Raw genomic sequence first — 12,966 nt, forward strand, 5'->3', positions numbered from 1 at the left:
GAAGTAAGATGCGAACCCATCATTTTCCTTGTTTTGTTTTTTATAAGCTCTATGAATTGTTTTATACAGGGACACTTTTTTATGTGCATCCTAGCCAACATACAAGATTCCCATTTGGGGAAACAATAAAGGTCCAAATTGAGTTAGCTGTCCTGAATCTCAGCAAAACACAGCCTGTGCTTTAAAGTGAGTGCAGAGTGAACAGTACCGACAGCACAGAGTGTAACAGAGATGTAGCTCAGACAGTGATCAGAGCATCAGACCGAGGTCGGTGTTGTTGTTTTTGTTGTTCTATGCATGGTGACCCAGCTAACCATTCAAACAGGAAGCCATTTATCCAAGGCCAAGCTTCATACTGCAGCTCCAAGATTGCCTTTGTCCTTTTTTGTTCCAACAGACAATGATGATTTTGGGATGAAATTGATTTTTGGAGACTGAGTCCTCGGTCAGTTACGTAAGAGGTGACAACGATCCAGCTCGGCTCCCATCTGGGTCAGAAGGGAACGTATTTCACCGCACAAAAAAAGGAATCACCTTCTGGTTTATGTTACAATAGGAAATCAGGGATTTTTAATAACGATTGCAATTACAGAAATGAAAAAATAAAGAAACGTTATTACGTCTCAATTACTGAACTGCTAATAGGATGAATATTTTAAAGATGAGAAGAGGAAAATCTGAGAAATCACAGTGATCTAAATCTGACCAACTAGTCATTCAGCCATATTTCCTTTTTCATTTCCTTTTGTCTCCTTACTTCCTGCTTTGGCATTTTCCCGCCTCTTTTCTGCATGTTTCATGTCATGTTATGGGAGTTTTTCTGAATAAAAACAGACCTGTGGGTTATTATTTATAGGAACAAATGGTCCCTAAAGCACCGATAGAGATGAACATAAGTGTATAATCTGTTGTCACGATTTATTGTTGGTGCCGTTATTTTGCAGAATAATTGATGGCAGAACAGATAATCTCATATTATCTGGAGAAAACCCAGGTGGATGATTGATAACTGTAAAATACATGCTTCCTAGTTAAAGGAACTCTGCATTCAGCTTTTGTACAGTTTATATTCCAGCACTTTGAAAGAGTTAAGAAACAAGTTATTCCTACACACCCAGAAACAAACAAAACTAGAATATTTCCACTTTTAAACAAGTAGTTTTACCTAAAGTACTGCTGTGCTTGTGTTTTTTTCTTTACTTTCAAGGGTGAGACGAATCAGCAGCAACCATCTTTATAATACAGGCATGCAAACCTCTTGGGTGTCTGGAGACATTGTGTCAGCATATCAACCAGAAGATGTAATTTAAAAACAGCCACATTCTCATGTTAAGTCCAAAGCATCAACTACTTTTCATTATTTTGTGTTGTATGTTATGTTGAAGTCCTCCTTCTACGGGGACACAGGAAACATACAAAGCGACCCAACACACGAGTGTTTCTGTATTTTGCAGACTAAAGACTAAAGGGCGAATTCACAAAGGGATTCCGCAGCCTTTGCAGGTCGCTAAACCTGTACAAATAAGACAAAATAAATGTTAAAATTCTCAAATGCACCGCCTACTGCCCTACCAAGAAATTGTGCTACGTTTATATATTTAAAGTAGAAATATTCATACATTTCGCGCAGGAATCATTAAAGTGGTGGTCATTTGGGACAATTATCTTGCCGAACAAAAATGTTTAAGTATCAAAGACTTTGTGTTTGTAACAGAGCCTATTTTCGGCAAATTTCCAATGAAAAATAATCCCAACTAGGGTTTCCCTCCGTCACGTTTAAATTCTCTGACTGAAGGTTATAGGAATGACTCTGCTCCTCGTCGGTCCAGGCCTGTAGCTCGCAGTCTGAACATTTCATTTTTTCTCGCCTCCATTGTTCTGCCTACAGAGTTCCTGGCGCAAAGACAACATTCATTCTTTGCCAAATGGACAATCTCAATCAGATTCAAAGCAAAGTGGCTAATAGAACTCAATTCAAAACATTATGGGTGTGTTTGAGCCTATATCATTAGCCTATATCTCTAGTGAATTAAACCCTTAGATAGCGGTTGCAAATGATTAAATTCATGGTGCTATCAGCAGCCGCAATCCATTCTTTGTGAATTAGCTTGTCAGAGTTCCAGACTTTCTCGGTTTGTTGGTGTCTTTTTTTGTTGAAGCAACACATGACACATTGTACTTAAAAACAGTAACAATATTAAATGAAATACTACTATATAGGCTCCATGTTGCTCAGTTTTCCTCATCAGCGCATACCAGCTTTTTATGTACTCAAGCACACACCTTAACATTTTGCGCCAATACAAATTTATCAGTCAAATACATCGTCAACTTAACTAAAAATATACTAAATTGCTAAAATCACAAAAGTTGCATTTGCTCTTGCATTTTCACCTCCTTTTCAAAACCACCAGGCACACTAATGTTATCTGTGACAACACAAACAGTTTATAAGCAATGTCCAAGACAATATATATATCACAATCAATTATGCCATGTTTGCCCTTAAACTGTCTACTCATCAATGGGACTTTGGCTTCTGATGCATTGACATGAGGCACATATGATATTCTGTAAAATATAATGGCTTAAAAACATGTTCAACTCTACAGTCAGGGCACATCAGTGAAAAGTTTCAGCAAAGGTACTGAAATGACAGCTTTTTCAGAAAACACAGTTCAGCTGAGGAAAGAACATCTCCACGGTGCAGCCACACAGCTGTCGTTCTACATTGTAAAGATGTGGTGGGATAATGGAGCCTTAGGAATAGGGGGGTGCAGTGAGCCCTCTGTGGACCCAGACCATGCACTGAGCTCAGGCTGTGCTGCAGGTAGAACCCCCCCTGTCCTTCCCAGCGATCATGGTCCTCCTTTTTTCCCCCCAACAGTGTGACAGGGAGGGTACTGTACTTCCTCTGTCCTACATCTTTGTCCATGATCCATCTCAAAGTCCTGCCTTTTCCCTTCGCCAACCCCCGGCCCTCTGGGGTCCCACTGCCCAACAGTGTTTCTACCAAAAACATTTATGAACCTCTCGGTGCTACGAGTAGATGGTGATGACCTCCCGACCACCACCACGAACCAACAGGACGCGATCCAGGCCGTCCATGAGGACCTCCAGAAACTCCATATCTGTGAGGCACATTCTGGTTAAGGACATACTGCACGTCACAGCAACACATGCTGCTATATTCAGATTTATTCACTTATTACATCTTTGAAAACCTCAAATTCTGGGTGTGAAAAATGCTCCTGTCAGTGATGGAATTTAATCAAGAACTGTACTTAGGCACAAATTTTAAGTGCTTGTACTCTAATTGAGTATTTAAATTTGATGTTTCTTTAAACTTGAACTTCACTACATAGTTCTCTAAATTGTTAGAGAACTATGCACCTCATTTTTGGATTAGTTTATTTACGATTAAACTAAATGAAATAGTGATTCATTTTGGGAGAAACAAATATTCACTTAAGAGTTTGGAGAGAGTTAAATTAGAGGATCGATTCTAAAGCATTCTAATGTATGGTAAGTGTGAAGCTACAGCCAGTGGCTGGTTAGCTTAGCATAGCATTAAGCATGGCTGTGTCCAAAGAGAGAAAGATATGCCTAATGGCTTAATTTGAATGGATAAGATGACTGCCATTGGAAAAGGACACAAGAGAGGTCTCGCTCATGACCTTTTGCTACTCTATTAGCTTCGCTTAGCAATAAATACTGGAAACAATGGGAAAAAGCTAGCATGGCTTTACCTTAAGGAAACAATATCTGCCTTATTTGTGGTATGGATTTGTCCCACATAACCTCTTATTCAAATCTTCTTTACGCTTTAAACTAAAAAGATACATCATGTATCGTGTACGTATAAAATTTATAATTTGTTCTGGATTTCGGGCCACAGGAAGATTAGTTGGTGCCATTGGCATCAGCTGATGGGGATCCTTTTAAATAAATAAATAAATAAATATTGTTAGTGACGTCTCATGGTGTTGGTATGTGGAATTTGTTCCCTTTGAACACAGCCAGGATAGCTGCTTCTCTCTATTTCCACTCTTTGTGCTAAGCTAAGCTAACCGCCTGCAGCTTGATATGTTGTGTACTATTGACAAGAAAGCGAATCAGCGGATTTCCTAAAATCTTTGAACTATTCCTTTAATACGTCAAACTTTCTCTGACTAAATGACGGAATGACTTGTTCACTGAATGAATGGCTGATAAGCTGAAAAAGGATACAGTTGTCGTCCCCTTTCTTGTTCTTCGGCGGGCCCGGCATGTTGAGCAGGACCAGCTGGGAGTCGCGGGACTTCTTTAGCACCACCTCGTTCAGCTTCACAGCTGTGTGCATCCTCCGCACGTTGGACTGGTTTCTACGTTGGACCACAGACATGTATGAGAGCATCGGTTATCCTGCCATTAGTCTCAAGGTCAGAGGGCTGTTTTCAGTTTGATAATCGTATGATCAATCTACAGGTAGCACAGTATGAGTGGCTGGGAATCTGATGATCTTGGAGGTAAATGCACATGCAGCATCATATTTGTCATCATGCAGCAGCATGCAAACTGAACTGGTGATCTACTTTAAAGCAAACATGCCAGCACAGACATTATTTTCACACATCGCATATGCACAGAGAGCGAATGCACGTGCAAACAAAAGCAAAAGATAAAGTGACTTACAGATTTTCCCACTCGCTGGAGGAATGGAGTAAAAAGACAACATATGAAACATTAAGGCAATAATAAGGACTGCTCCCTGATTTATTTTTAGATGATCTAGATGTAGGTAGGTCTTGGATAATAAGCAATCCTCTGCCGTCAAACAATTAACACAATACATTATAAACTACAAGCCAATGGCAAGATTATTGAATGCACTTAAGGGGACAACCCTTGAACGATACAATGGGATATGTCCATTTTGCTAAGCCCGGCCCCCCGCTGCTACTCCGTCAATCACTGTTGTAAGTGGTCGATGGAACGCCCCGATTGGCCAGTCTGCGATCGAGGGGCGGGACTTAGTGATGGGTCAATTAAGTGCTATAATTTCTAAAATGGCAAGAAGCCTCTTGATAACTACAATTTCAAATCTGTCAAAAGTAGTACCTGCATTATAGCTAAATACATACAATACATATAATAACAATAATTATAAAAGTACAATACATTAAGATAATAATAAAAATATTTAACCCAACAGATTTATCATATTGTTTGTGTTGAATTGAAAATAAACATAATGTTTGAGGGCACTTTAACAAAGCAGCGCTGCTAGATCTACTCACGGTCTCATGTTGAAGATGTCTTTAACTCCCATGCCTTCTCTCTGTCTGTTCCTCTCATTGACCAGTTTGTCTTTGGTCCAGGTCATGTGGACACGATCCGGCGTGGCGCCTGCTTCTCTGTCGTTCATTGCGGAATGAGACGCCGTGTTCCGGTCGTGGATTAACTGGGCCTAAACAAAGGAGAAGTCAGATGATTAAAAAGTCAGTTTGTTGCCATGTAACATCCTCAATCTTTCTAACTCCTAGTAATAAAGCATTGGATCTCCATTTAAATCCTTTCTAGAAAAGGCCAAACGATCAAAATGATTCTATATTACTATTTAGTCGCATCCTGTATTTTATCTTAGCATTTGTGTACATTTTAACCACAAAGTTAATTGTCATTGCAACTATGTCATTATGCAGGATGTGAAAATATGACCAGAAGATGATATGACAAATTATTTAAATGTAGATGTAGTTATTTATAGGGCAGACAGGTTTATGGTGATGACAGCACAAGCAGGAAAAGAACACAGAAACACACACTGTCTTTTACAATATACTAAACGTCCTACTCTGTCAATGTGAGCCCCTTTAAAGACAGTGATATAAAAAAAGGACATTTTCCAAGTTCTAATTCTGCCTGTCTGTGTCAATTGTGAACTCTTGTTATATGCAAAATAACTATATTTTATAATAAAATCTCTCTCTTTTCTCTTCCTCTTACAGATCAGAATACTTTTGAGGGCTCATATAACTGAAGCTTGAGACGCTCTAACTTTTCTTTTAATGGTACGTCTAAATGTCTGGTGTAGAAAACACGGTGGAAATGAACACACATGCTTAAAAATGACAAGACAGATGCTTGTGCAACTCCTTTTGATGACATTTTTAAAAGTTCTAAAGACTAATTTAATTATCATGTGAAATCTTAGTTATAATACACTTCAGAAACACTGAAATCTAGTATATCTTTCAATTTAAAGTGCCTTTGTAACAACAATTAAAGCAAAATCAGGTGAGCCTCATCCAGGCACTTGTTTTTATTATTTTTCTCTTACCTAGTAGTTTGGTGATCCAGCTGCCTCGTGCAAAAAATATTCAAGCACGACAATAAAATCATTTATATTCTATAATGCAGACTTTTTAGTTTTAAACATCACATTACTCCTCACTTTGGTCCCCAAAAATATGTCCACTAAATGGATTGGGAATCCTCCAGGACCCACAACTCTTTTGCTACAAACAAACATGATCCATAACATTTTGACACATTTTGTGTGTTAGAACCTGAGGGAAAGGATGTAGTGGTTAGTAGTAACTGGATTGAATCTCATGTAGACTTCAAGTACTGAGAGTCTGGTGCACATTTAAAGGCACTCAGTGAGGAATCTGTCTCCCTCTAGTGGCAGCTTCATGTCCCTTCGTCTCTGCCCAATCAGCATCGAAATAAATATTTTATCCCTGAGTTCAGATTCTAATGACCTCACTGTTGAAAGCATCGCAGGTGTTGTGAATGGATTATGATGCGAGGAAAGGATGGCATGATAAATGGATGGACCAATGAAATCGTGGTTGGCTTGTACGGGCCATTTGGTCGCCGCAGATACCTCGTCTTCCTGTATGCACAGGGCGTTGAAGGAAGGGGCACCTGAAGGCTTCTTCCTCTTTATGGAGCCGCGCGATACATCTGTGATGCTCTGAATCTGAGCCCGTTGTCCAATCACAAGGGGGGCTTAGCAAAGGCTCAGTTGAACTAAACTTAATTACTATTATATTACATTAACATTGCAGATTTTTCACTCCTACATCTTGATGCTGTTGGTTAGAAACACTTATAATGTTTGTGTAATGAAATAGATATCAACTTTCAACATTATGTTTTTACCAGACTTCTTACAGTGTCAAACGACAGTGTCACGTACCTCTCTCTCCCTCTCAGTGCGGGACAGCTGCATCTGTTTAAGCATTTGAGACCTCTGCTCCATCACCAGCGTCTTCTCGTAGGTGAAGGCTGAGATGTCGCTTTCTTGCTGGAGGGACACACACAACAGATTTGTAGTACTCGATGGATTTGGTTAATGTTCCCATTAAGGGCAGTTTAGAGAAACAGGTAGCCTTTCCGTATCTTGCCCTAGGGCAGGTAAGACTACAACCAACTGGCTCAACCATCATTAGATACAACTGAATAGAAAAAACCGTCCCACCATCTCCACCACCTCCACCACCGCATCCAGACGTAGATGGTAGAGGAACATCTGGAGGTCTTTCTTCATCTGGATGGAGTTGTCGTCCATATGGGCCACCGTGAAGATTCTCATTTTACACTTCCTCCACACCTGCAGAGATCAGAGATAAATCAGCTGCTGTTTAAACACAGTTAAGCTGCCAATACAAGGGAGCACTGAATCCTAACTGGGACCTTACTTTAGGAGGGACACGTGAGCAGAAAACTTTCAGCAATTATGCAATCTCAAAATAATCACGTAGAGCAATACAATGTCCATTTTCTATTATTATGAGTGAAGATTTACAGCCTCTACATATCAATTAATTAATATTACAGAAGGCTGCATTTAGCTAAAAATCCGTTATTATAAGCTACTTGATAGAAGACAGCAGAAGAAAGAAGAAGAAGGTTATAGAGGAATGATAATTTAATCTTAATTTTGACGGACCTCAAGAAAAAAAATTGTTTCATAAAATAATAATCATTTTAATTATGCACACAGTAAAATATGCTTAAAGCGTCTATGTACAGTGTAGTTTTAATTACATTTTTAAAGTCTATTTTATCAAAATGTGAAAAATTCAGTTCATAAAAATGTATTAAATAATCCAAAAGGAAAAGACAATTTATACAACACACACCTTGTGTTGACTTAGTAAAAATGGCAGCAGCATGAGAAGTCCCCCATCATGTACGATCCACCACACATCGATGGTTCCCTCCTTCAGACGATCCTGGTTGCCGGGGAAATGGTCGATGTTCTTGGCAACCAGCAAAGCCTGATGGGCCGCCGTTGTCTCTCTCACTGTTTCTGCAGAGAGAGAGAGAGCATTTCAAATGTATTTTATGTCAGGGTTCTGTAGTCTTTGCACGTTTGATTTGATTTTGGCGACGCTGCTGTGTGTGTTTTACCTATGAAGTTCCTCCAAGAAGAGGAGTCCCGGGCCTCTCCCCAGCCAGCCGGCCAGGCCATCAGGACGGCGTTGTGTTTCATTCCTCCCAGCCCCGCTGACTGGACGAGCAGGGAGAAACCGTCTCTCAGGTTGGAGGACACCACCACGTGGGAGAAACCCTTCATCTTCTCTGCTGCCATGGCTGCTTTCAAGTTCTGCATGGACCAAGTGAAGGGGGGGAAAGGAGAGGGAAAGGACGATAAAACTGTTTGAATTGTGAGCAACATTTTGAGATTTAGATTAAAGTTGAAATATACTCTATACTGTTTTTAACATGACTTTAGTTCGTATAGAACTCTTTCTGAAACTTAAAAAAAACAAAACATAAACACACTCAAGCATGACCAATGATGATTTGAATCCTGTCTTGTTAGCTTACATAACAAATCATCTATCAGTCCAAACTCAAGGCTGATTTTTTCCCACTGTAACAATTATAACTTGATAAATGTTCATATAAGTTGTGTTTCCAGCTTGTTTTGCTGCCACCAAGTGGCCAAAGAGAATCTTTTAATGCAGCCTCAAAAAAATATTTTGACATAATTTAGAGTGAATGTGAAAGATAAGAAAACAAATGATACACCTACACAATCGCTCGCTGGAAAATTTTGAAATATCATTTTAAAGAAAAAAAACCATTTATACAATTTTGGAGTGGAGTCAGAAGTAAAGTAAATCTTGCATTACACCTATTCATTTTAACATGTTTATAGTTTTCTTAATGCATATGAGCTTGTTTTGCAGATAATATCACTTTAATATGATTGCAGCTGCATGCTGAATTATATATCATACACTCAGTGGCAACTTTAGAAGAAACACCGGTCACCATGTGATTCATCTACAACTGTTCAATACAAGTTTATTTTCCAATATTCAGCCCACATCATGTAGATGCACATAGCAAGGGCAAAATAAAATATAATCACCTTGTAATATAATGTAATCGAGTACAACAAAGCCTTTAACTATGAACTCAGTACTCTCACACATTTGCGAAAAACTGAACTTAATAAAGGAAGAATTTATGTCTTTCTGCTGTTGTATTGAATTGCAGTATATTGCAAAGGTGTGCCTAATAAAATGGCCACTGAGTGTGTAGCTTTAACATGACGAACCTTCTCTCCCATCTTGGCGTCGTTGCCCCGGGTCATGAAGGTTCCCTCCAGGACCGAGCTGACGATGGTCAGGCCCTTTCCTGCTTTGAGCTGCGTCGTGAAGGACAGGAGACGAGGGTGTTTCACCCCCAGGTCTGAGTCCAGCTTACACATCACCAACAGCTGAGGCCTGAAGGAAGAGAGGAAATGTCAGTAGTAGAATACAAGGTGGGAAAAAGCAATAAGAATAAAGTATTACAAGCTTTCTATATGTACCTCAAGTGATGTCACTTGAGTCAGCATCAGTCGGGGCTGAAGACTACAAGTGTTTTAAAAATCTAAATAAATCTGGGGGGGTTGGCGTTAGAAGGAAATGTGTACTAGCTCATCATTACATTTTACATTACAGTCATTTAGCAGACGCTTTTATCCAAAGCGACTTACAATAAGTGTATTCAACATAGGTATTCAAGAGAACAAGTGCATCTCCTTTCTTAAACAAGCATCTAAGAGCATAAACCAGAGCAAAAGTACAGTGCAGAAACAAACTAATACGAATACAATAAGGGCAACAAACTAATACAATAAGTGCAACAAACTAATACGAATACAATAAGTGCTAAGTGGAAGGCTCAGGGTAGCACTTCTTGAAGAGGTGAGTTTTCAGCCTGCGCCGAAAGATGGGCAGCGACTCTGCTGTCCTGACGTCAATGGGGAGTTCATTCCACCACTGTGGGGCCAGGACAGAAAAAAGCTGTGACCTGGTCAATCGGCCACAGGGACCTCTGAGCGACGGGGCAACCAGTCGCCCCGAGGCAGCAGAGCGAAGTGTAGGGGGTGTAGGGCTTGACCAAGGCCTGGAGATAGGAAGGAGCTGTTCCTTTCACTGCCCTGTAGGCTAGCACCAGAGTCTTAAACTGGATGCGAGCTCTTACAGGGAGCCAGTGTAGAGAACGGAGAAGGGAAGTTGTGTGGGAGAACTTGGGGCGATTGAACACCAGACGAGCTGCAGCTTTCTGGACAAGCTCCAGAGGTCTGATGGCCGACGCCGGGGCTCCAGCAAGTAGTGAGTTGCAGTAGTCCAGACGGGAGATGACCAGAGCCTGGATGAGCACCTGCACCGTCTTGTCAGTGAGGAAGGGGCGAATCCTCCTAATGTTGTAGAGGAGGAATCCGCAGGAGCGTGTGACCGATGCAATGTTTGCTGAGAGCGACAGTTGGTCGTCCAGGGTCACACCCAGATTCCTCGCAGTCCGAGTTGGCGTCACCACGGTATCATCAATGGTGATGGACAGGTCTCGGTGCGGACAACCCTTCCCCGGGAGGAACAGTAGCTCGGTTTTGTCCAGGTTGAGCTTCAGGTGGTGTGTCGCCATCCACTTCGAGATGTCAGCCAAGCACGCAGCAATGCGTGCCTCCACTTGAGTGTCACCGGGGGGAAATGACAAGACCAGTTGGGTGTCATCGGCATAACAATGGTAAGAGAAGTCATGCGAGCGAATAACAGAACCCAGAGATGTTGTGTAGAGCAAGAAGAGAAGGGGGCCCAGAACTGAACCTTGTGGAACCCCCGTAGTCAGCATGCGTGGGTGAGGAAAGGAAGGAGTTCAATCGCAATAGATTGAAGAAGAGGGGAGGGGATCGGGTCAAGGGAGCACGTGGTGGGGCGGTTAGATGTAACAAGGTTGAGGACCTCGTTAGGGGAGAGGGGAGCAAGATAGGGTAAGATGGGGCGTGGAGAGGGGAGGGGGAGCTGAGGGGGAAGAGCTGGAGAGGGTAGAGAGGGAGAGGGAGGCTGAGAGAAGGAGGATCTGATATCGTTTACCTTCTTGTCAAAGAAGTTGGCAAAATCATCAGGGAGAAGGGAGGAAGTAGGAGGAGGGGGTGGGGGTTGGAGGAGTGAAGAAAAAGTTTTGAAGAGTTTTTCAGGATTGGAAGCAGAGGTTAGGATTTTAGAGCGGAAGAAAGCCGCTTTAGCAGTAGATAGAGAGGAGGAAAAAGTAGAAAGAAGAGATAGGAAGTTAAGAAGGTCCTCCGGGCGTTTGCCTTTTCTCCATTTAAACTCAGCCTCTCTTAAGCTCCGTCTATCAGTACGCACTGAGTCCGACAGCCATGGGGCAGGTGGAGTTGGCCGAGCAGGCCTGGAGGTGAAGGGACAGAGGTTGTCCAAAGAAGAGGAAAGGGTGGAGGGGAGAAGATCAGTAGCAGTATCGGGGGATAGGAGAGAGAAGGATTCAGGGTCAGGGAGGGCAGAGGTAACGGAAGAGGAAAGATCAGCGGGGGAGAGGGAGCGGAGGTGACTACGGGTAGAAACCATGTGGGTAGGTGGAGGAAGTAAGGGGGAGAGGAGAGGGAGAGGGAGTAGGACATGAAATAGTGGTCCGAGAGCTGGAGGGGAGTGACAGAGAGGTTAGCAGTAGAACAGTGTCTAGTGAAGATAAGATCCAGCTGGTTGCCGGCCTTGTGGGTAGGAGGAGAAGAGGAGTGGTAAAGGTCAAAGGAGGAGAGGAAGGAAAGCAGAGGTTCTAACTTATTAGTTTGTATGTTGAAGTCGCCGAGCATGATGAGTGCCTAGCCATCGTCATGGAAGTGCGAGACTAGTGTGTCAAGCTCCTCCAGGAACTTGACACACAATGGTGAGCTTGACTGGATAAGTGACAGTAACAGCATGAAATTCAAAAGAGGACAGGGAGAACTGTGGAACAGAGACAAGAGAGTATTTCCATTTTGGGGAAATTAGCAGGCCAGTGCCACCATCTCGCCTCGCAGCTCTGGCAGTGTGAGAGAAAGAGTACACATCTGACAGAGCTGCGGGTGTGATGGTGTTTTCTGGTGTGATCCAGGTCTCAGTTAGAGCAAGAAAATTGAGGGAGAGCAAGGATGCGTAGCCTGAGATGAACTCAGCTTTCGGCACTGCCGACTGGCAATTCCAATACCCCCTGCCACCACTTGCTCACCATGAGCTGAGAGAGTAGGATAGATGAGATTAGTGGGGTCACAGCACCTGGGAGTGACCCAGTGTCTACGTGACCACCAGACAGAGGAACGGACGGAAATAGGATGCAAACACATGGTAGTCAATATAAACAAACTGACCCACAAGTACACGCTCGAGAAGTCTTTGCTTGAAGAAGTCTGGCTTGAAAAAGTCGCCCTGTTGCCGACGCTTGCTTGGAAGAACGCTTCCAGCCACAAGCAGTGGTTAAGGACCTACCTACTGATTGCTACTCCCCCTGGCACTTAACAGGGCAATTGACCTAGTGAAACTAAACCACACCTCCCTTACACAAACAGAAACTGCAAAAGCATTAACACTGAAGCAGCCTAGGTACAGCTAAAATCAACTTGTAAAAGCAAGAACAATATACTTAGTCTATTCTAGTTGAGTCAAGTAGTTCAGTATCCCTCCAGAAGCCAAATACACT

At 42.1% G+C, this 12,966-nt stretch overlaps 1 protein-coding gene across 5 annotated transcripts in view; it reads right to left on the minus strand.

Annotated features, from left to right (window-relative positions):
• Window positions 1-570: 570 nt before the first annotated feature.
• Window positions 571-12,966, minus strand: part of LOC129094457 (solute carrier family 12 member 7-like) — a 45,802-nt gene continuing 33,406 nt past the window's right edge. For 4 of the 5 annotated variants that reach the window (XM_054602636.1, XM_054602638.1, XM_054602637.1 and 1 more), the window contains exons 19-27: window positions 9,563-9,731; window positions 8,404-8,599; window positions 8,133-8,302; window positions 7,469-7,600; window positions 7,187-7,294; window positions 5,280-5,449; window positions 4,675-4,689; window positions 4,231-4,364; window positions 571-3,131 (exon numbers count right to left, since the gene is read on the minus strand). In XM_054602636.1, the coding sequence (XP_054458611.1) occupies window positions 3,040-3,131; window positions 4,231-4,364; window positions 4,675-4,689; window positions 5,280-5,449; window positions 7,187-7,294; window positions 7,469-7,600; window positions 8,133-8,302; window positions 8,404-8,599; window positions 9,563-9,731 (1,186 nt within the window). In that variant the 3' untranslated portion in view covers window positions 571-3,039. The remainder of the gene's footprint in view (window positions 3,132-4,230; window positions 4,365-4,674; window positions 4,690-5,279; window positions 5,450-7,186; window positions 7,295-7,468; window positions 7,601-8,132; window positions 8,303-8,403; window positions 8,600-9,562; window positions 9,732-12,966) is intronic. The other variant, XM_054602639.1, reaches the window with a different exon arrangement.

Source organism: Anoplopoma fimbria, chromosome 8 (genome assembly GCF_027596085.1).
Source record: "Anoplopoma fimbria isolate UVic2021 breed Golden Eagle Sablefish chromosome 8, Afim_UVic_2022, whole genome shotgun sequence".
Lineage (NCBI taxonomy): Eukaryota > Metazoa > Chordata > Actinopteri > Perciformes > Anoplopomatidae > Anoplopoma > Anoplopoma fimbria.